Source organism: Kryptolebias marmoratus, linkage group LG7 (genome assembly GCF_001649575.2).
Source record: "Kryptolebias marmoratus isolate JLee-2015 linkage group LG7, ASM164957v2, whole genome shotgun sequence".
NCBI lineage: Eukaryota > Metazoa > Chordata > Actinopteri > Cyprinodontiformes > Rivulidae > Kryptolebias > Kryptolebias marmoratus.
Window position 1 is genome coordinate 8,665,742 of NC_051436.1, and position 23,664 is coordinate 8,689,405.

At 47.2% G+C, this 23,664-nt stretch overlaps 1 protein-coding gene across 11 annotated transcripts in view; it reads right to left on the reverse strand.

Moving 5' to 3' along the window:
• Positions 1 to 12,582: 12,582 nt before the first annotated feature.
• Positions 12,583 to 23,664, reverse strand: part of LOC108234862 (multiple PDZ domain protein) — a 50,901-nt gene continuing 39,819 nt past the window's right edge. For 6 of the 11 annotated variants that reach the window (XM_017414428.3, XM_017414424.3, XM_017414427.3 and 3 more), the window contains 15 exons: positions 23,311 to 23,507; positions 21,943 to 22,034; positions 21,553 to 21,631; positions 20,746 to 20,832; positions 20,588 to 20,674; positions 19,998 to 20,106; positions 19,125 to 19,270; positions 18,805 to 18,888; positions 18,133 to 18,326; positions 16,612 to 16,759; positions 16,330 to 16,416; positions 15,953 to 16,246; positions 14,606 to 14,700; positions 13,485 to 13,608; positions 12,583 to 13,359 (listed from right to left, as the gene is read on the reverse strand). In XM_017414428.3, the coding sequence (XP_017269917.1) occupies positions 13,213 to 13,359; positions 13,485 to 13,608; positions 14,606 to 14,700; positions 15,953 to 16,246; positions 16,330 to 16,416; positions 16,612 to 16,759; positions 18,133 to 18,326; positions 18,805 to 18,888; positions 19,125 to 19,270; positions 19,998 to 20,106; positions 20,588 to 20,674; positions 20,746 to 20,832; positions 21,553 to 21,631; positions 21,943 to 22,034; positions 23,311 to 23,507 (1,970 nt within the window). In that variant the 3' untranslated portion in view covers positions 12,583 to 13,212. The remainder of the gene's footprint in view (positions 13,360 to 13,484; positions 13,609 to 14,605; positions 14,701 to 15,952; positions 16,247 to 16,329; positions 16,417 to 16,611; positions 16,760 to 18,132; positions 18,327 to 18,804; positions 18,889 to 19,124; positions 19,271 to 19,997; positions 20,107 to 20,587; positions 20,675 to 20,745; positions 20,833 to 21,552; positions 21,632 to 21,942; positions 22,035 to 23,310; positions 23,508 to 23,664) is intronic. The other 5 variants (XM_017414422.3, XM_025005553.2, XM_017414423.3 and 2 more) reach the window with 5 other exon arrangements.

Consider the following 23,664-nt stretch of genomic DNA (forward strand, 5'->3'; position numbering starts at 1 on the left):
TAATCATCAAAATTAAACGAAATAAACATTTGAAATATATGAGTTTGTATGTAATGTATGAATATAATATACAAGTTTCACTTTTTAAATGGAATTACTGAAATCAATCTACTTTTTCATGATATTCTAATTTTATGACCAGCACCTGTATGTTAATTTGTTTGCATGTTTTAGTTAGTGTCAGTGAGTTTGTTTATCCTTTGTAGCTTATCTACAAAAAGCACAAAGTGCACATATTTGTTTTCCAACACAGCTTGTGAATTTTGGTCGAAAATCTCGATTCCTTTTGCGTTAGAAGTCAGTGGCCGTTCTTGGGTTCTGCAGTTGTTGGAACATTTCATATAATTCAAATATTTGTAATGCCATGATCACAAATTTTTTTCTTTTTATTCATTTACTGGTACGTACGTGTAGGTTACCATTTCCAACCCGACACAGTAAATCCCTTCTAGCTATTTTTTTATTACTTGTTGATGGATTTATGAATAGCTGGTTTATCGTAGCATTAATATACAAAGAGTGGCACTAATAGTGAGCGGGCCTTAAGGATTTAAACTATGTATCGCAGCATTTAAAAGCGCAACAGAGGCATGTCAATTTTCATCACTCCGAGGAAACGAACTACTACTTTCTAAAGGCACCCACTGGTGGAGCCAGTTTTGCACTAAAACCGCAGTTAATGTCACCACACGTCAGCTATTATCTTATATTCCAGTTAATTAAGTTTCGTTTGGGCTCTTTGTTCCTGAAACTAAGGATTGGCCAGTCAGTTGGCATTAGTCATAACGGAGGAACCTTCACCTTTAGTTTGTCTTTATTTCTCTTACGTATGATATGAAAGGGAATAAGATTAGTAACCCATCAAGTATGACAGCAGAATCAAACCTTCATTCTCTTTTACCAGGTTCTATGCTTCTTTAATTTCCGTTTTTCTCTCATTCTGAGTTGACTCACACCACGAATGTGTTCCCGTTGACGCAACTCTGGACTGGGCGTTCGTTTCGTTCCCTGCAGCAGCCCCGAGCCATTGACCCGGCTGACGTTACGCAGCAGCCTACATCATCCGGGAATCTTCACGGAGAGCAGAGCAAAACAGACCTCCATTCCTATCTGATCCACCGGTTTTCACTCCCTTTTTTTCTTTCAATCCAGGCCAGGAAGGCGTTCCGTGCCTATATTAGGGATCAGAGGCAGAAGGCATTGACCTTGGCAGAGCGTTCTGAACTTTTGCTCCGCTCCCTGACAGCCAACATGTGAGTCATAAAGGAGGCAGAAAAAACACTTTCGGCTTTGAAGTTAATGGAAACTGTAGCGTTCCTGTGTTGCGGATCATTTTGGCGGCAACATAGAATTGTCTTGAAGGAAAAAAAACAAACACGCTAATGCTTTTAACTTTTTTTTCCCCCCAACAATAAGATTCACATTCATCTGCTGGTGTGGATGGGAGGCTCTCCCACCAACGGGCTTTAAAGTTCAAGAACCTTTTCATGGGTTTCCTGGCAACAAGGTGACCCAGTCCCATAAAAAAAGACCATAACTGGGTGCAAAAGCCTTCGTTGGCAAACACATTTTTCTTCCCCAAAGCGATTCCCTTCGGATGAATGGTCTGTAATTCCCCGGGCGCCCATTCAGATCAGATGAGGGCAGCCCGGGGTCAGCAGGAAACCATTACAACAGTTTGACCCTCGCCGGTCGAGGAGCGTTTATCTTAATGGGGGAAATGGTTTGGGGTTTTTGACCTATTCACTTGATATTGCCTCTTGTTTTTGTTCTTCTGGCAGGAGGCATTTTCCGGTTCAGGTTACTTTATTAGCGTAAATGGCGGTTTCAGTTCCAAAGCCACGTTTGTAATTCCCCCGGCTAATATGAAATTCTGCCTCGTATCTGTGAGCTTTAAAACCCTTCCTGTATCAGGTCATTTCTGCTCGTGACTTGCCTTTTCTCTGTCTGCTCTCCTGTCGTCGTTCCTGCTCACATTATCCCAAACAACAACTCAGTTCTTGCCACTGTTGGATCCTATTTTCCCCACCGTTCTGTCTGCAGTCCCTCATTAACTGTCATCCTTCATGTGAAGGAGATGTGATCCTCTTGGGAAAGAACAAACACCGTCCTCCCTTCCCCATCTTTTTTTTTTCTCCTCCAACCTGCAACTGGAGGGGAGGCCTTCCAGTGGCACACCAATACGTCTCCATTATCCAGACTGTTTGTACAGTATTAGTACACAAAAAGTTTTATAATGTCTTTGAGGTTTTACCCAGGCATACAGTAGATTTCATCCAGCTTTTTGTGACTGCAGATCCGGCAAACCGTTTTTTTTTTTAAACAAACACCCACACCGATGATCCCACAAAGCAGTTCGTGTTTATCCCTTCAGTCCTCCTAAAGCTCCCGAATCCCTTCTCTGCCCTTCCAAACTTCTGTGACGCTTCGGGGGTGAAAAGGTGAAGGAAACCCTGATAGGTACACTTTTTTTAATTCCTTGACTGAAAAAAACGAGAAAACCATCCGATTGGGATGGTCCCCCCGCGGCAACCGTGGAGTCGTGGAAGGTTTGAGTGACCTGAACGCCTCTGTGTGGAAAAAAAAAGAGCAGATTTAAAGTTCTAAGTATGAAATTACTCAGATAAATAGATAAACTACCCAAACCAAAGATTTTGATTTTTGAGGGTGGAAAAGCATTCAAAAGCAGAAGCGTCAGCATTTGTTTTCGTTTCGAAAAAAAACTGTTCACAGTGACGGCGGCAAGCTTTTTAGAGTTACATAAGAAACTGAAATATGATTACTACCGCTCACTGAGTGAAGCAGGCCTTTTGAAATGTTTTGTACTGTGCACTAACAACAAAAAAACCACTGGAAGATATGAACTTTATCTATCCATAAAGATCCAGGGTCTCACATTACCCGAGCCTGACACATGAGTTCAACAAGCTAACACTTTGGCCCTGATCTGAAAGGCAGCCGCCGCTGCTCCCTCCTGCAGGTGACAATGAAAACCACGCTGCTGAAATAACGCCAGGTTTTTGTCTCGACTTGTCTCTGATGACTCCAGCTCTCAGCCGCCCAGCCCCCCACACACACACATACCCCGTGGGCATAGCCACCTGTCTCGGCTGACTCCTGGGATGCCTCCCTCTGCCCGACAGGCAGATCTGTGTGCCGGGGCGGGGCCGAGCGGGAGGGCAAAGCCTCTTAGCAGGCTGTTACTGATAGGACTCAGGAGAATTCTGGTGTCTGGAAAGGGTTACGGGAGGGTTTTATGGTGACACGGTCCGCCGACTGTTTTGGGTTGTTTTTTTCTTTTCTTTTTTTTTTAAATCACTTGCTGCCGTGAAAGGCCAGCAGTCACGTACAGTAGCTGCCTGTGTCTGTGTGTAAGTGTCTCGTAGCTAAGTATCTCGTGAACCACTGGGCAAACTTTAATGAAACTCCAAAAAATAAATAAATAAATTACTGGATGTACGTCACAACTTGTTAACTTTGAAGTCAACCTGATTCAGGACAGCTGCTGCAGCAAAGTGACCCGCTCAGAAACGAAAATGCCTACAACTCAGTCAGTTTTACAGATATTGAGCCAAATTTTGTTGTGGTAGTAGCTGAGAGTAAATCCCCAACAGATCCCCTAACAGATGGCACAAAATCTCAAGATATCTCATGAGGCTGTGTGCGTCTTTACCAAAACGGTCTGGCATCAAATGTGACATTCCTTCAAGAAAGATAATCGTTCATCAGAACTCAATTATCCCGAGGCAGTGATAACAAAGACGGGACTCGTAATGAAATAAGAAACAGCATGCTGGTATAAGAACGTAATACTAATCTCAAACTGAAGGACCTCTGTTCGAAAAATCCTATTTGTCATATTGTTGAAGTAGCATCCGGAAGGTAACAGGCTGCTCGAACCCTCGCCGGGTCCAATCCTCATAAAAGCACCGGCGCGTGACCTGAACGTGGCAGCCTACGTTTCAGTCTTGACCCTGAAAACAACCTTGTTTTGTTTGTGTCAGCCAGACGGCCAAGGCGTTGGTGTTGCCGTTGGATTTGAGCGTTGGATCCCGTAAACGGGCTGACTTATGCCCAGCTTAAAACGGTGAATGAGCTCCGCTTTCCACCCGGTGCGTTGCTAAGTACGTCAGCATGTCAACTTTATAAGATCTAAACTCCTTGACTCACCATATGTTGATTTTTTTAACTTTTATTTCCTCAAAACAGTAGAAGATGGACCGTAGATAAGTCATCTGATGCCTGTAGGGTTTCAAATCAAAGCCGCAAATAGCAGTAAATGGAGCATGTTACATTGCATCTGTGTTCTGGTTCATTCTTGGGAACAAGACATCAAATCACACGTTACGACTTGAAGACATTATATATGCAGCTTATGCCTTAATACAGTCACTAGCTCTTTGTTTATATTGGGCTGGGGGATGAAATTCATAAGGCATCTTGGAGAGCAGAGCCGCATAGCAGGAATTCCACTACAGCCCACTTCTGAAAACACTGGGATGATTCATGTGTGGCTGCACAGCTTGCTTTTTTTTTCTGATGCTGACACTGTCATCAGATGAATACATTTTACAACACTTGATGCGCATATATTGTATGAGCTGTTCGTACTGCTGTTCTCTTGTGCTAAAAGACTGCAACAATAAAGACAGGTACACAGTCTGCACCTTTTTTTAACCTGTTCCGGTGGTTTAAACGATTGCAGGTGTAATTTTTGTGGAGTCGGATGTCATTTTCGAGAGGAAGTGCTCTAAAGACACTTTTCAGACAAAACCAAAGATACCAAGTCATTACGAAGGAATGCAACTTCCTTGACGCAAGTCTTGAGCGAGGTTTTTTTTCCTCTCTCTATCTCTCTCTCTCTCTCACTCTTCTGCAGAGATCTGATTTACTTCCCTGTAAATGACGGCTCCTTTTGCACCGCCGCCTGCAGAAATTTGGCCCGCCACCAGAAAAATAGTAATTACAGTTTTGACTCCACATAAACATTTTCACCGCTCTGGCCGAGGTTAAAAAAAAAAAAAAAAAGGCAGTCGGTCGGGTCGTGTGAAAGCGTCCCCTCGGTTGGTGTCACGTGCCTCTGCGTCGCCCCGGCGGCCACGTCCGCCGGTTGTCGTCAGCGTCTTCGACACGACCGGAGTCTGCGTTTGTTGTGACAAAGTCATTAAATTAATACTCCCAAGTGTTCCGGCTGAAAACGAACCACGTTCGGTTTGAGTAAACAGCGACGAAAGGCGACACCTCTGTGAGCTGATTGTAGGAAACCAAACCAATATATCAGCTCACCTGGCTGACTGTTGCAGGTTCACACAAGTCTGATAGAAATGTCTTCCTTGAATACCCTAAAGCTTTGACAAGATGAATTCCTTCCCGGCTGCCAGTGCGCTCTTGTTGACATTTTCTCAGCGAGGTGTCCGCTAAAAAACAACCCTTGTGTGTGTGTGTGTTCAAAGTTGCTCAAGGGCAGCTATTATTGAGGACAAAGCCTCTTAAGAAGAACTGTTCACATACAGATGTGTCTGTTTTATTGCGATTTATGGCTCTGAGCGTAGCTACATGCGAGCGGAGATGTTCCGCGAAGAACTCCTTTCGGATGTTCAGATCCTCGCCATTCTGTTATTGGACACGCGCGCCGAATAGCTATCTGCTTCCTACATCTTTGGAGCTCATTGAAGTATTTACAGCATGTCTCGTTGGCTTTAAACAACAAACAACAGTGTCAACTGTGTTGCATTTTTTGCTTCATTGTCATGAGACCGATTCGGCCTCCAGACGGAGTTATGTCAGATAAGCATCAGTGGAACCAACAGAAAGGTACGTCTTTGACTGCTGTCTTTTCATTGGACATGATGACATCAGAGCAGATAAGGACATGTCTTTGTTCTTTGTCCGGGGGGAGCCGGTGCCTAGTTCCAGCAGTCATTTGGCAAAAAGGCGCAGTAGACCCTGGACAGGTCACCACTCCATCACAGGTGGCAACTAACGATCTTTCACGCAAAACACCAACAACCTAGGGACAATTTAAAGTTGCCAATAACCTAACATGCATGTGTTTGGACTGTGGGAGGAAACTGAAGCAGTCGGAGAAAACCCACACTTGCATGCGGGGCTTCTCACTGTGAGGCAGTGGTCCTTATCGACTGGACTTGTGATCTGCTCAGTACACCTCACTTCTTACCCAGTGACAGTTTCGATAGCCTCCAGCTCTGTGACCCTAGACAGCAAAAAGTGGAAAATGCGCGACTGAGTGGTTCATGACCCTCGTAAGGACAGAACACAACAAGGAGCTCAATGTCCCCCGTCTGGACGTTGGTTACCAGGGGCCCTATCCTAGAGCCAGGCCTGGGGAGGGCCTCGTCGAGGAACACCTGCTGACCGGACCTCTACCCGTGGAGCCTGGTTGGGCTCAACCCGAATGAACAACATGGGCTCGCCTCATCTGCAGGAGAGGCCATACAGGTCGGCTGCAATGTGCCGTGGAAGGCAGCCAAAGATGGGGTGGGGTAGGGGTGGGAGGTACTTGGCCAATGGTCATGAACTCTGGGTAGTGACCGGAAGAATGAAGTCTCAGATAAAGACGATGTCTCTTGGCCTGTGGGGGGGCATCTTGGCTAGAAGAGACATTTCTAGAGCTAGAAAGAGACATTTGGGCCTCCCTGGCTAAGCTGCTGCCCCCATGACCCAACTTGGAAACGATGGATGGATGGTCGGTCGGTCTCTTTCACGTGACCATTTTAATCCAGGCCTGTCTCGGTGTGATTTATGTAAGGACCATGACGGTGTGGGGGGGTGGAAGTCAACTCACAGCTGTTACGCTTCTGAGCCAACAAAAGCGGTAGTCACAGAGTTGAAACAGTCAGTAAGGCTAAGCCGGCATTGTAGATCAAAATGTGTGGTGTAACGACAGATGGACTGTGGGAACTTGCAAGTTGCAGGATTTAAAATGGAAGCCATCTGACCCGTATTTTTCTGCGTAACGCTCCACTTCGACGCCCTCGTTACGCACGGCCTCCTCCTACGGTTCTGCTGCTTCCCTGTTCAAGCACGTCGCTGTCGAGCGTGACCAGTAGGATTGCTGCATGTGTAAACAACCAGAAATAGCTTAAACGGTGATCATCTTTGCCCCCCATATCACAGAATTGTTGTATTTTTTTTTTTTTCTTTAAAGTAAAAGTAAAAGGTCGATGAAAGGATTATGCTTTTCTAAAACTTGGAATCAGCCAATAAAGTAAATCCAGCAGAACTATCTGGCTTCTGTAATCTTGGGAGTGCTGGAAAAAAAAAAAAAAAAAAAACATGTAGTGTAATTTCAGCTGTGCAAAACCAGACATGAAGCTCGGGGACTTGGTCAGGAGCGGGCAGACATGTTTTAAAGCTCCGCCGAGGCTTCGACTTGGCCTGCTGTGTTCTCGTTTGGAGTCAGTCCCCCTCCCCCCACCGTCCCGTTCTCATAAATCAAAACGTTAGAGCACAAAGCCATCTTTCATACCATCCCTTTTTTGGGGTGTGTTTCGATTCAAAAGCCCCAGAGCAGCCTAATTAATTGGAGCCAAAAAAAAAAAAAAAAGACTAAAAAGTCACCTTTGGAATTCAAAAAACGTTTTTTTTTTTTATTCTTATGCAACACGTTCGGAGGCATGAAACTCGTTCCGACACACTAAGTGAACTATACTCCATGTTGTGCAAGATGTTCCAAACAATCAGATTAAAAAAAAATAATAATAATAAAATTTCACAACTTGGCAAGAATGCAACAGCATGATCACCATTTTTTTTTTACTGCCGGGATACACCAAGGCCGAGATGCTTCTGACATGTCTCCTACTGAAGCAGCGAGTCGGCCTCATGACCCTTTAAAGCAATAAGCTGTTCGCAAACTCCTTAAAGCCTAAATTATATGACCTAATCAAGCCTTTGTTATGGTGTATCAAGAGTTTTAGATTAAAGTGTGATAGTAGTCATGTGAAGTAACGACCTGATAAAACAGCAGATCAAAGACTTCAGAAATTTCTGCAGGATTAAAGATTTAAAAACCTAAACACCTAAAATCACTTGTTTTTGAAGAAACCAAAGCTTCAGATGACTTGTCTCCTCACTCCGCCACCGTCTGCGCCGCGCTATTAATTTAGGAACAATTTTTGGTGCCGTTTTTATTTAAAAAACGGGACAGGAGCCAGGGTTGTAACTCCGGCGGTGATAACCAGAGGCTTTAAAACCTTCAAGCTGATAAAGGAAGATCAGCGTGAATCCAAAGTCAGACCGCCTGTCCGTGTAGAACTGTAAAAAAAGGTCACTGGCAGAGTGTCACTTCAGGTATGCTGTTTGTTTTAGCAGAACGACTCTGTCAGGGACTAGAAACCGCTCGACCGGCAGCGAAGGCCGGAAGGACTCTACCTCCCCAACCCTCAATATGGCGTCTGAAAATCAATAAAATGCCTTTATTTTTAAACCAGCAGTGCGGGGGAGGCAGAAGTCAATATTGTGACCCACATACGCATGTGGACGTTGGACGTTTGTTACCGAACCGAGGCTGAAAATCTGACGAGAAAGCATTTTCATTCCGAGCGACTTTGGTGATTATTTTTGCGATAACTTGTCCCTTCACGTAGATTTTACTCCCCACTAAAATGATTTTGTTGACCAATCTCAGCTCCAACATGGACACAACACAAGCAACTACAAGCACACACACACGCACACAGTAAGGAAGAGCACAGAGGGGAATATAAAGGTAGGAACTAACGAACTCAACAGAAAACACCTGAGCTGATTCCAACAGGGAACAGGTGAGGGGGACCGAGGCAGGAGCAGAGAGCTAAGGAGAGAAAAAGACTCAAAGACCGAGTCTGAACATAAGACAAAAAGAAACAGATACAACAAAACATAGAGAAGAATCCACACAACTAAAAAACACAGATCAGGTAACCTGATAGCACCAGTGTGTGGAAAGTCCGGTCGGCAGACAACATTCTGAACTTTAAGCGCGACAAAATGGATCTCTGCATTTCACTCCATGTTCTGGACTGGAAATCAGTGTAAAAGCAGTTTTATTAAAATCAGAAAAGAAAATTTCTGCTGATGCTTAAAGGAACTTTTTACAGTGAGAAGCCTTTCCCAAGTTCCCAAGAAAGAAATGGAGCTCTCAGGACGGGTCGGCCTTAAAAGAATCCAGCGTTGTTCATTGTACAACTGTTTAAAGTAACTGAACAGTACATTTTATTTCAGCATAATATCCAAATTTGAAAATTAAAATAAGGTATTCAATATTTGTAACCAGAATGGGGAAAACTTGGGATGCGTAATTTGACTTTTTTTTTTTTCCTCACATGAGAGAAAAGGTGATTCTTCCCCCCCTCGGCTCTGCAAACATGTCGAAGAGGCTGTGTCACCACATTACTTCACACACACACACACACGGCTCATAAAGCAATGATTACACACTCAGCCTTATCAGGCCTGGGCGCTGCGGTGACGTAACTCGGAACTGTGGCTGAAATGCAAACACGGCGAGCGAAGCCCAAAAGAGACGAGTCGTATTGTTCCTGCTACCTGAGGCCACGGTCACGCAGAGTTCAGCTGGGTGACACGGACCGTCCAACTGCGTTATCGCTTCGTGTAAGAAGTCCAGCCGAGAGATCGGCGTTTAACACCGGTGTCTGGTGTTAAACTCCGGGCGGACATGTTGCTCTGTTGTCTGTAAACACGCCAGCTCAGGGCTAAGGACGAAACGCGACCCTGCATGATGTCACCGCGGCCAACCCCCGCCGCGGTTCGTTTCGCCAGTCGAGGAATGGAAAAGCAGGCGTTTAGCCGGAGCTCAGTGTAATGAGAAAACCTCAACAGTAAATCAGAGCAAACAGGCCGGCTTCCTGCTCCCAAAAGTACAACTTTGGGGACGACTCTGGCGCACGCGGAGGACGTAAATATGTGTTTGTTTGCGCCTTCGCCGTTTATGCAGGGAAGTATAATTGCTGCCATAAAGGCACGAAGAAAGAAAGCTGCACATCTTCCTGCTCGCCCTGGAGGCACATTTAGAAAAAAAAGAAACCATTAGTGCCACAGAACTGTAACGTGGACACTTTAACTTCTCTTCACCCTGACAGATATTCTTCTTCTTCGTGTTTTGAGCGACATGGCTCGTTGACCCGAGTTGCCATTAATCGTTACTTTGCTTAATCTTTAATCCTGCTCTTTGATCGAGCGGAACGAGCCGCTTCCTTGCATTCCAGTCTTCGCCAGTCATCTAATTACACATCGCGCTAGATATTAATTAAGATAAACGTTCTCAGGGTCTGTCACATTTCGCCTCGATCGGATGGATCGCGCCTCGCCTGCCAGCGGCGGCCTCCGCCCCGCTCGCCTACAGTGACGCCATTGTTCCGAGAGGAGCAGCCGATGTGCACCGAGTCAAACGGTTCACGGGGCGGGGGGACTGTGATGCGCTAATCTTTTTTCGACAGGTAGGCGAAGACCCGAGGCAACGCAGTCACCTTGCAGGAGGGTCGGACGTTTGCCTCGGAGAGCCCGTTGTTGAGCAGCCCCGTTCGTTGAAGGGAAAGCTTTGTCTCTTCGTGGAGCAGCTCGTCCGTCAAGGAGCAATTTAACACCGCAGCTGCGGTGGAAATTTAATTACCGGAGAGGACGTTCAGGAGGGAGTCTACCCCGTAAGACAAAGAGACACAGCAGATTCCAGGAGACGGATGACACTTAAAGAAGCGCGGCGCGTTTGTCGTTGCCGTCACGGTTTCGTCTTTCCGAGCAGATGTGCCCGGGACGGTCATTTTCGGCACGTCTCTAATTTGTTTGTCTAATTTGTCTTCCATCGAGATGTTTATCTGCGAACGCTGATGCAAACGAAGCCTCGTCTTTCACCACGCCACGATTCATAAAAATCCAATTTTATCTCTCAGATGTGCGGGCCAAATTCTTTCAGGGATCGACGGGATGATAAAATTCTTCGGTTCGGAGACACCCAACCCTGTCTTGTTTATTTCTTCTCGTCCGTGTTGGCCCTGGTGTTCAACAAACCCTTATTCGCTGTCAATCGAGCCGCAGTCCCTTTAGGCGTGTTCGTTTACTCATCTCGGTTCGCGAACAACGCGGGCTCCTGTCCGATCAACCTTTAGGGTTTCGTTTCGCTCAAACGGCCAGCCGCGTAGTTGTCCAACGTTCCGTTTTAGAACCCGTCGCGAGTGGGGGAAGAAAACCTGTGAAAAGTTCCCCTACATGCCTGCAGTTCGGTCTTGAACCACGAGTCAAGGTTAAGTGAGGCGCTTCGCTCAGAGTTGGCTCGCGTGGCCAATGTTGGTCCATCGACCTCGAAGCAGCGGATCGCCGAAACTTCAGCTGGAGGGCGAGAGATGCTGCAGCTAGCCAGTCTGTTTGGCCGAAAATTGCAAATGAATTCAAAGTTTTCTGATTACGGTCAGTCAAGGTCGGTGTAATGTCGCGGAAACATGCTCATCTGTGAGACAGACGTGCCATCTGTGCCTCAGAGTAAAAGTACTTCAGGAAAACCTCTGAACATACCCTTACAAGCCTCGCTAGCATGATGACACTTTAATGTTTAACAGCAACTTTTTTCTTGAGCCACAGGTAACTTTACGTCTTATATCTATATGTGTCGAGTCATTTTTTGGAAACCAAGCCAACCTTGAGGCAGATTTAGTGATGTCTAAACCAACAGGATGTGAAAAAACTGCCTAGTTAGCTAGTATTTCTTTTAGCTAGCTAGCTAGCTTCTTCGAAGTTTTCTAGATTGGAAACACTTGTGAAAATCTCCTTAAATGCCTAGCTTACTGACATGTTAGTATTTTAAAAACGTAACGTTCTTATCTCTAAACCAAGCAGACCTAATTAACAACAACTAGAGCTAGCTTGGTTAGCTTTGGCTAGCTAGCTGCAGCTAACGGGGTTGGGTTTCATTTTGTACCAAACTGAAACCCTGAAAACAAAAAAAACAAGAATGTCTTTAGAAGCCTCATCAGCACGCTGACCTCTCAGTTATTTTACTGATTCGGTTTTTGTGTCACTTGGGGCAACTTAAAGCGGAGTGTGGCGACGTCCCGACTAAGCTAATCCACCCAGCGGGGTCTTCTGAACCAAGAGGGGCTTTTTAAAAAAACAACAGGTGCTTAAAAGGGCTTTTTTTTTCCTTAAACAACAGGTGCTTAAAAGAAACATTAGCTGCAGGGGGGGGGTCAATTGTGCTTCCGGCTAGCAGCAGCTGCAGCTAACAGCGTTGACTTTAAACCTGGGGGGTGCAGAAAAACGTCACCCGGCAGTTGAACAAACGTTTGTCTGCAAAGAGACGCTTCCCGTCTCCGAACAAGCCTCGGTTCCTCTGTCCCGACTTTATCGGGTCTCTTGCGACAACCGACCTAAACTGTTCTACAATCATCCTTCATTCTGTTTAACCTCAGCTGCTGACGAAAAACCTTTTCGGCTTTCATTTTAAACCGGACCGACCCCGTGACACCAGGCAGAGGTGACATCATTATTCGTCTGCTCAAACATCCCATTTATTGAACATTTTAGAACCTTAGAAAGCACAATAAAGAAAATAAAAAGACGAACCCCGACTGAATCCAAAAGGTCACTTTTTTATTTGACTTTCTTTGTTTTTTTTTTAATTCAGTGAATAGACTGGACGTTGTGACTCGGACACGACTAGAAGTACGTTTAACGTGAGAAGACAAGAAAACAAACCTTTTTTTTCTTCAGCTACACTTGAAAACAAAACACTCCGGGGAACTTCCGACACCACACACACACGGGACGACAGCTTTAGACAAACGTCTCATCAGTTTCAACCGTTTTGTTCATAAAAACCCTAAAAAAAATGAAGTGAATATTAATACTTAAAAAATACTGTGACGTAACAGCTTTATATAGATCAGCTCTAGCAGTACGGTAGTTTAAATAGGCCTCACGTTTCTACAATTTCACATCTTTTTTTTTCTTCCTTCAGAGCAGCGTTTACAAACCGTGCATGAACGCATGACTTGAATCCAGTGTCGTGGAGTGTTTCTCATGGTTAAAATTCCTAAACGTCTCGCTTCGTGATCTCTTCTCTCAGTGTTTCGGACCCGAATGTGAGCAAAACAAACAAAAACACACAAAAAAAACAAGGTTCTTCATGATTATCTAGAACGTGCAGTTGTTGGCGAGATTCTGCTGCGGCGTCTCCGTGTTTCCGGAGGGTTTCCGCGTTCATGACAGCACGGTGAGCGTCACGGTGCCCTTGGTCCGTTTCAGGATGCCGACGGCCTCTTCGTGGGTGACCCCCTCCAGGGTCTGACCGTTGACGGCGATAATCTGGTCCCCACGCTTCAGGCGTCCGTCCTCGGCTGCCGCGCCCTGAAATCACAGTTTCCGTTAACGACATCCGAGGCGGTATTTCACCGGACGGGGCGACCAAAAAAACCCGGACCGAGAACTCGCGGGGAGGAGGGGACGGGTCCGCCAAAGGCGAAGGCGCTTACCTTTCCGAAAACGGTTTTGACGTAAATGGGCAGGTCTCCGTGGGGGCTGCCGTGGCCTCCGACGATGCTGAATCCGAGTCCGTCGGGTCCTCGCTCGAGAGCGATGCTCTGATACTGAGGCGGGCTGCAGGAGAGGCAGAGGCAGAGTTAGGAACACGTTCAGGTTTCGGACCCACCGCGGGAACGACGTCTCGTTATTTACTTATTTATTTATTTAGACTCTTTGTACGTCGCCTGGAACGTTTCGAGTTTTCTCTCAGGATGTTTGGAGCCACGACGTCGAATTAAAACGTCGATCCAACAGGATATCTGTAACTTCGTTCACGCTGCAGGCAAACGTGACCCAGTTCCGATGTTTCGACCCAGATGCGACACGTTTCTGATTCTTTCCTCTCCGACCCGGGTCGTTTTTCTGTATGCGGTGCTGAATCGGACGCATGTCTGATGTTTTTCAAAGCGACCTCAGTCTTGGCAATGTTGTGATAAAACCTCAATTATTACCATCTTAACATTGTCTGTGGCACTCTCTATAGCACACGTGTCAAACTCAAGGCCCGCGGGCCAGATCCGGCCCTCTGTAACATCTCATCCGGCCGGTCCGGCCCTCTAGTCTGGGACAGATCGAGTCTCTGATTCTTATTTTGCTTAAAAAAACTGAGCCTAATTAGTGAAGTTTTCTCTCGACAGTGACTTAGAAGCCAACAATATATAGTTTTAATTTCTGTATGATCAGGTTTTTGTTGATGGCTTTTTAAAGAAAATCTGTTTTAATGTTAAAAAAATCATTTAAAAGCTGAGTGAGGCGTAAGAAATGACTGCTAATGATGTACTTTTTGAAGCTTGATCTATTTGTCTGTGTTCATTAAAGTCTGTTTGCTCTGAACTCTGTATAATCTGTAACTGGGAAAAGGTCATTGATATTTCTATAATAATACGTCTAAAACCAAGGTTAATTTAAGTAATTTTTAATAAATATTGATCGTGATTGGCCTTTGGCTAGGACCAAATCTTTATGCACAGATGTCGTCACTGGGTTTGACACCCCTGCTCTATAGGATGAGTAAACATGAATGTGTAGCGTTTCATCAGACAGCATTTCTCCTGCGTGGACGGCGTCGTACCCGATGTCGTCCTGGAAGATGCAGCTGGGCGTCGGAGCCCCGCCCTCCTGCGCCTGAGAGGGACCCGTTGCGGTGATGTCGCCGCCCGCCTCCACCTGCAGGAGTGTTCACACACACACACCCACACACACACACACAAACAAACGCCAGGCTGTTACGTCACAAGCCTTTCACACAGGTCGTGATAAAAACAAAAAACAAAAAAACCTTTGTGTTTGTGTTCAGGGAAACCTGCGGCCACGAAACCGGACGATTCGGCCTCCAGTCCGGAAAAAAATAACCAAAAAAAAAACGTGCCACGACTCGAAATTCCCATCAGAAGAAACGGCTCATCTGCGTCTGAACGAAAACTCTTCTTCTTCTTCTTCTGAAGCTGCTCGAGTCGGTTTGTTTCACGGGGCGGATCGGATCTCTCTGATGTGCAGTTTCCAGGCAACGCGCTGAACAACAAACATCTTACCTGCTGCAGATAGCTCCTAACCACAGAGAGGCGAAACATTTCCAACTTTAAACTATTTTTTTCTTTGCTGAAAACCTCCGTGCTGCCATCAGTTGTTTACGTCAGGGATGGACAGGACTAGTACAACACTTAAGCGCTGCTTTAGCCTTTAGCGTTAGCATTTCAGCCACGTTCTTCTCAATCAGCTGCGGACATCCAGAGGAGAGAGGACCCGGCTGAATATATCGAAATATTACCGATTCGGCTCTGCGATTTGTTGCAATCATTAAGATTATTACCTATTGAGCAGCTTTAATTTACATAAAATCCTGTGGATATATTTAAGAGCTAATAGCATTAGCAGCAGGAACAATATAAAGTAACCTGTAATGCCAGGTTGATGGTAAAGAAATAAATTTAAACTGAAATAAACTTTCTGTCTCCAGACGGAGGTCTGCAACAGGTAAGATATTATTTGCTTTTATTCTCAGTGAGCGCATCAGCTGATACAGTTTTACCAAACTGATGATGTCACACAGAAGCTGAATCATTTCTTCACGCCGAGCCTCTCGATGTTGAGTTTCTGCCTTTTCCCCTCAATGAGCCTCTCTGTAGCCTTTGATCCGAGAGCAAGAGTGGGAGATTTATGATTCCCCCCCCCGTCTCCGTCGAACACTGTTAGGATTGTAAGCGCGAAGGTCGCCGCCCGACGGCTGGAGCCCGGTGACCTTCGGAGGCCTTCAGGTCTCACGATCGTGCTGCAAGGCGGAGGTTTTCCACATTAAACCAGAGACCAGGAGGAGTCAGAAGTACGCAAACTCCTCGTTTCACGCTCCGCTGAAGGTCGTTGGAGGAGAAGGAGGAGGGGCGAGGGGGGGGTTACAGATAAACAGACGTGACTCTCGTACCTCGAGCTGCGGCGGCGCAGCCAGGCCGCCGGGATCCACCACGGCGACGACGGTGGGCGTGTCGCCTCCCGCCGCGGCGACTCCCGGAGAATCGCCGGGGCCTCCGGTGGGCTCCTGGGGTCCTGGGCCCGCCGGGGCGGTGGAAAGAGCCGAGCTTACGACGGACCCTGCTGCGGTTTTCACTTCAGGACCGTAACCCCGACGCTCCGGACTCCTGCCGAGCCCGTCGGCGTCACCGGGGTCCGAGGCGGACAGGACGCCCGTCTTGAAGCCGCCGCCGCCGCCGTCGCTGATCTGGAACCAGAACGCCGGACGCTGTTTAATGCCACGGAACGGCTTATGAAAAAAACAAAAAAATAAAACTCGAGCCAAATTACCTGACTGCTCTGAGAGAGCCTTCTTTCGGAGTGAAAGGGGCCCGCCTTAAACCTCCCCACCTCCATCCGTATCGGCCCCACGCAGAACTGCAACACAATGGTTACAGCTGAAACCACAACTTTACATACACTACATAAAAAGTCACATACGAACATACGTCAAATCAGAATAAACTTTTCCCGTTTTAGGTCAATTAGGATTTTCTAAATTATTTCTATGTGCTAAGTGCCAGAATAATCAGGTGATTAGGTATCTGCTGCTTCTGGAAACAGTCCAAGCACCTTGAGCAGGGCGGCCACGGCCTCCTGCGTGGCGCAGCGGACGTCCTCGCCGTTCACCGACAGGATCTGGTCGCCCTGCGTCAGTCGGCCGTCGGCGTCCGCGGGGCCGCCCTTCACGACGTCGGACACGAAGACCCCCGCGTCGCTCCTGCTGGGTCAGACGCAGAGATGAGGAGGATTCTGCGCGTTTTTACCATTTCCATCACCTTCTTTTGGCTTTTTTTTCTTAGGACGCAGTTTTCCATCCTAATATTTAAGCAGCCAGAACATGACTCAGGCCAAACCTTTTCTTTCTTTTTTTAAAACATTTTTTCCCCCCTCTGAAGTCTTGGGAGCCGATCTCCACGTGGAGAAAAGGAGACGGAACCCCGGTCGGAGACACTTGGCTGTCGCAGCCCCTCGCCACTAACTGCTACCTCTCGAACCCGGCGTTTCCGGGCACCTCAGCAGTTTCCACTCGTTCTGGCAGCTCAGAGTTTCATGCAGCAGAACCACCGTAGAAAACGAAGAAACATTTACACTTAAATAAACCCAGGCTTGGGAGGGGGAGGCAGACATTTATGCATCTTGTAAATAAGACATCTATAGAGCAAACGGAGCGAGAATGAGGACTATTTGATGGGAGAGATGAAAATGGCTCTGAACGTTCTGGGATGCATCGTGCAAATAATCTAAAAACCTAATTTCAACGCCGCTCGTCGTTTGCATAACCGCCTCCACCTCGTATGGAAATAAGGTCCTGAGCAGATGGTTACCTGTGAGCCCGCCATCTGCAACGGGGAACAAAAAAAAAAAAAAAAGAAGAGAGAGAACGATGGAATTACAAACGAGTCGTACGTTTCTGAAGCTGATGGGAGTCGGCCTGACTGAGCGCCCAGTCCGCGACGTCTGGGGCTCGCAGATAAAACGCACACAGAAGTCAAACACGCCACGTCCAACTCAAGGCCCGTGGGCCAGATCCGGCCCCTTGGTGACGTTTTATCAGATCGAGTCTCTGTCGCGTCTCGTTTGGCTTTAAAATAAAAACCCGTGCCTGTTTTAAGTGAAGCCTTCTTCATTAAAAAGCCTAAATAATCTTCACTGAAGTCGATTTAAGGAAGAAAAATAAAGTCTGAATTTTTCAGCAATCGGTCCCATCAAACGGGACCGATCCAACCGTTTCTCAAAGGCGCATTTTAAGTCATTTTTTGAGAAAATCGAAGACTTCTAAGTGCGCCTTATAGTCCGGAAAATACGGTACAAGTTTTAGTGTTTTTGCAGCAGAAACACCAAAATGAAAATGGTAAAATGTCGTTATCAGCCAGGGCTGCACGATATTAGAAAAACGTGAAAACTGTGATGAAAAAAACAGTTTTCTTTCTGTTTTTTGTCATTACGAAGCTCGCAACACTTCAGCCTTTTAGTTTAAATCCTGACAATAAAAATTTGGTGGATCTTTGATGAACTGATTGTCTTCAGTGAACAGATCCAAACAGAGCTCCCTCTGCTCTCCGTTACAGAACGAAGCCCCGCCCCCCTCACCTCCGCCCCACGATGCTCAGGCCCAGACCCTGGCCGGGCTTCTTGTGCAGCTCCACGGCGAAGGCGTCCCACAGCTCCTCCTCCTTGTACTGGGCCTCGTCCCGGTAGACGGTGAGCCGGACGCGCTGCGGGGTCTGCCGCAGCACGCCGATGGCTTCGTCGTGGCTGGCCGCCCGCAGGTCCACGCTGTTCACCTGAGGGGCGCCAGAGGAAGGAGAAACCGTCTGAAACGGTGACATTTGTTCGGCCGCGTTGCTTTGCGACGGTGAGGCGATGAAACAGGAAGTTTGACGTTTTGACACAGGAAGCACCTCCCACGAACACTCAAGTGGCCACTTCAGCGACTAACGGCCGCCATTTTTGTTTGCCGCCTCCGACAATAAAAGCGGGTTAACGGCACATTAGCTCTCATTCTGGACACATGAGGAATTTTTCCCAGAGCAGCTAACGGCCGCTCAATGGGAAACCCCCCCCCCCGCGCCCTCTGCGACGAAGCCCGGGGTCACAGGGAGGGCACAGCCAAGTTGAGCCCGGGTACTTCACTTCTCTGCACTCATAAAAGCACACCATGGGGGGGGGGGGCTCAGTTGCTTTGTTGCCGTTAGCAACAGAGCTCTGATCGGTCGCACCGACCTTCCTGATCCTCGAGCGTTAGGAAAGGCGTGAACTTACCTCCAGGATCTGGTCTCCGGCCCACAGCCTGCCGTCTTTGGAGGCGGCTCCTTCCTCGTACACTTCGTGGATGATGATGGCTCCCTGAGGAGTGGGGGGGACAGAAAGGTGAAGGACACGGACGCTTTGATTTACCCCTAAACGACATCTGTGCATTTCAGAGCGTCATTCAGTTTGCATTCCAAGGGTCGGTTGACGTCACACAAGGAGAGACAGAAAGGACGACGGCAGCGGGACGAAGGCTGGGACAACATGCTTCCCTACATTCCTGAGCTGCCGCAGCTGTGTCAGAGGCATGCTGGGGGGCGGGGGGTTCCTACCAGCAGCGTGTCGCAGCCTCCCACGATGCTCAGGCCCAGGCCCGTGCGGCCTTTGGAGATTTCAATGGTGGTCTCACAGCCGGGGATGATGGGAGAGGTCGCGGGGTCGCAGGTCAGAGTGGACGGGGAGGACGAGCGGCTGACACCTGCAACGGGAGCCCAGAGAGCAGATGTTGGGTTCAGCTCGCCTTCTGCTACTATGAGCTTCAAGCTAGCCTTTTGCTACCATTAGCTTCTAGCAAGTCCTTTGATACTTCTAGCTAGCTTATTGCTACTTTTAGCTACTCTTTTGATACTTAAGCTAAGAATTTACTCTTTTTTTTAGCTAACCTTTTGCTAATTTTAGCTTCTAGCAATTGTTTTACTAGCTTTAGCTTTTGGCTATTCCCTTGATACTTTTAGCTAGCCTTTTTGCTACCATTGGCTTCAAAGCAAGCTTGTTGATACTGTTAGCTACTCTTTTGATACTTTAGCTAACCATTTACTCTTTTTAGCTAACATTTTGCTACGTTTAGCTATTGCTTTACTACCTTTAGCTTTTAGCTAGCCCTTTGCTGCTTTTAGCTTGCTGTTTACAATTTTCAGCTTTTAGCTACTCTTTTGATACTTTTAGCCAGTATTTTGCTACCTTCAGTTTGTATTTGGCTACTTTTAGCTTCTAGCTAGCTCTTTGCTACTATTAGCTTGCCTTTTGATACTTTTAGCTACTCTTTTGTCACTTTAGCTAACATTTTAGTGCTTTTAGGTGGCATTTTGCAACTTTTAGCCTCTAGCAACTGTTTTGCTACATTTAGCCATAAGCCAGCCTTCGGCTACATTTAGCGTTTTGTTAACATTTTGCTGCTTTCAGCAAAAGTAAAGCTGAGGACTCACTCGTGACGGTTTCTGCCTCCAGTTCATTTAAGGTATCGGAGGTGGAGCAAGGCATGCTGGGTAGGCTGAGAAGGAGTCCCTCTGAGCTCCGTCTGTCTGGACAAGTCGCCTGCGGAGACAGGAAGTGGGACAGAGTTAGCCCGACCGGCCAGACGGACGAACGTTTCAGCTGAGAGACATTCAGACTCTCTGTCTGCATCGATTCATCTCGATCCTGCTGCCGTTGGGCTTTGATCGAGTGTTACCATGGTTACCAACTGAGAGGGAAACATAAACGATATCAAAGGATTAAAGAATTTATCGATTGTTTTGGAAATCCCTTCAGCTCGGCTACAAAACAGCCAACAGAACAAAAATGAAAGTCCGGATGTTTTGAACCTCTCAGGACTCCCCAGATCCTGGATGCTTTACGTCGCTAACGTGAACGCTCTCGCCACCTGGTGGCACTATGTGGGTATTTCGACATTTGTCCAAATATATGGGTGAAGGCTTGTCTTAAAAAAAAAAAAAATCCGGGGGTGTTGCAGCCTGGGCCTTCGACTTACGGAGGTTATAAGAAACATTTTAGGGTTTTTTTATACACAATTTACCTTTTCGGCAGCGAATCCGAGCCCCGAGCTTCCATTTACAGCTGCGAGTTGATGTTCTGGTTCCATGCAGCCGTCCTGCACACAGAACTACAAGCTTTCATTCCCCAAAGAACCCTCACGTCGAACTTCATGTTTTTCTTTTTTTATGTTTTAATTACTTTTTCGGGGCGTCCCATCACCTCAGACAGACCCTGGATCTCAGCTCCAGACTCCGTGTTCCCGTCAGCAGGTCCTGCATCTTCCTGCTGGAAAAAGGAAATTAGTTTATAATTTGGTTTTTTTGGGTTTTTTTTTTTTAGAAAGAATTGATCATTTGCAGCTCAGAATCCAGGTGGAGAACTGCGGGAAGCGAAGAGCATCGAAAAGCATCTCCAGATATTCCTTCTCGGTTTTCTTTGTTTTTTTAGGGTTCACAGAGAGGTGAAAGCCCCGACGTGAGCGAGCTCCTGTAAACGACAGAGTCCTCCCCTGGTTTACGGCACAACGAGGACCGGCAGCTCAGCGGGGTGGCTGGCCGTTCCCAGAGAACCAAAAAGCTTCACCCGAGGTGAACAAACTCCATTCTTTTATTACTTAACGTCTGAATGAGACGAACCTTTAACTTCCTCTGACTTTCTGCCTGTAGTTTGATCTGAAAGGGTCATAAAGTGGAAGCTGTGGTCCCCGGTTGAGCTCGCTCGCTTTGAGCCGGTCCGCTTTTAGATAAATGTTTTTGTTTTTTTTTAAAAACAACCTTTTCTGACTGCGTCTCGGTTGGGATGGACGGGAATCGGCTCCAGAGCTCATCTTCGAGCTACAATCTTGTGGTATGTGTGTGTGTGTGCCACAGCAGCCGGGGCCCACACAAACACACACACACACGGGAGGATAAGTACACAGGAGCACGAATTGTCTGTGCACGGAGGACCCGGATCAAATGAGAGCGCCGCCGCTGTCTGACAGATGCATGATGGGAGTCCGCGTACCTCGGCGCGGGGCTCCTCGGCGCCTCCCTCCTGCTCCCTCACGGGTCCCACCGCCATCTGCTCCAGGGCCTCCGTGCTCCTGTTGGACACAGAACGCACAGAAATACAAACAGTTTGAGTCAAATCTGCCATTTGGGAAACAAATATAATTTTATATTTAGGATTTTCAGAATAAATTGGATTAAAAAGATTCCTAACATTCGTCTGTTTCATGTCAGGGTGTAATAAATACACGAACACTGTGCCTTCACACTAAACGGCTTCATTTGAATGACAATAGCTCCCTCTAGTGGACGTTTCACCACACTACAGCAGATCCTCAGGACAGTTTTCCTGTTAATATCATCGTATTCAGATGCTTTTTTATAAGTTTTATTGAAAAAAATGTACCTGATGAAGATGATTTTGACTTTCGACGGAGAACTCTTGATTATAGACGAGGCGTTCTGGTGGCTGTGGCCGTAAAGAACTTGTCCGTTGATCTAACAGAACAGAGGTAAAGTGTCGTGCAAAAGTCTTGAATCGAACCCTCAGCTTTTAGGTTTTGCCTCCAGCAGTTCTCCAAACTTTCTGAAGTTTCGCTCAAAGCTGCTTTTCTCGCTCATTTTCTTATTTGTTTTTAGAGAAACGTTGAAACGTTTCTCTAAAGACCTAGACCTTTTTTTCAAAGACTGGAGAAATACTGATCAAGACATTAAAAGATTACAAGAGTTAAAAAAAAAACAAAAAATACGGTGACCGAACTTCTTTTCTTGTTTCTTAAAGACGTTTTTCTCACCTCAAACTGAGAAGCAAGGAGCTTTAAAGCTGCAGCGAGTTGCTTCTTTCCTGAACGCTGAATTGCCTTTACCCTCCATCCTGAGGGTCATTAAGGTCCGAGTTAGCAGGGTCTAACCAAGACAACGGTGTCCAGTCCTGGTCCTGGAGGGGGGGCCACCATCCTGCATGTTTTAGATGTTTCTCTGCTGTGACCTGCCTGACTGATGATCAGGCTGCTGCAGAACCTGAGGACCTGCTGAAGAGCAGAGAGACACCTGCAGGACGGTGGACCTGCAGGACGGTGCACCTGCAGGACGGTGGACCTGCAGGACGGTGGACCTCGAGGACCAGGACCGGACACCACTGATCTAAGAAATGTCCCACATGAAGGAACGTTGTCACCTAAGAACCCCTCCTCTGATTAAAGTCGGTCTTGCTCCCTTTAGTCCCCCTCCAACGTCTGAGCGGGACCGCCCTCAAAAGACCGTCCCTTCTCCTTAAAGTGCAGCTGGAAGACCGCTGCACGAAGGAATGCATATCGCCCGCCACGTTTGACGCAGCGTTACGTCGAGAAACGGTGAAGTCTCGTCTCAGGAGTGACTTTAGCTCCGAACCCGTAAACCTGACTGAATTACAGCCATGTATTCTGAAGTTCGCCGGCTGTGGCGGCCATCTTGAATGGGGTTGGCTCTGAAAGTTATTCAGTCGTGGAGCTACATCTAATGACGACTTCCTGCGAGTTTCACTAAAATCTGTCCAGTGGTTCGTGAGATATTCTGCTAACAGACAGACAAACACTCAAAAACGCTGTTGGCTCCCCGTTGCCTCTCTGTGTACGGGCGATAAAAACAAGAAAAGAAGTCCAGTCGCCTTAAAAAAAAAATTCTTTGGACCTTAAATATACATAATACAATAAAATAAAAAAAATAAACTGGTTTAAAACTTTTGCACGGTGCAATATAACTGTTATAATTTCCTTTTCGGAGACGGACAGCTCACCTCCAGCAGCTCGTCTCCCACCACCATCCGCCCGTCCCTGCCGGCCGCGCCGCCGGGCTCGATGCCCACCACGAAGACGCTCATGCGGGAGCGGTCCCTGTTCCCGGCCAGGCTCAGGCCCAGGCCCGTCTTCCCTTTCTCCAGCTCGATGACGTGGACAACGCCCGGGAGGCCGCCGTAGCGCCGGATCATGGCCTCTGTGGGGGGGAGAGAGGGGGAGGCGTGTGAGCCGGCGCCGGGGCTCGGCGGCCGGACCCAAAGGCCTGCGGGTGGACTTTAAGCTCGATTTCCACCCTTTTATCTCTGACTCGGAAATGTTTTGTTTTTAAATTCTCCCTGCAGGCCCCCCCCCCC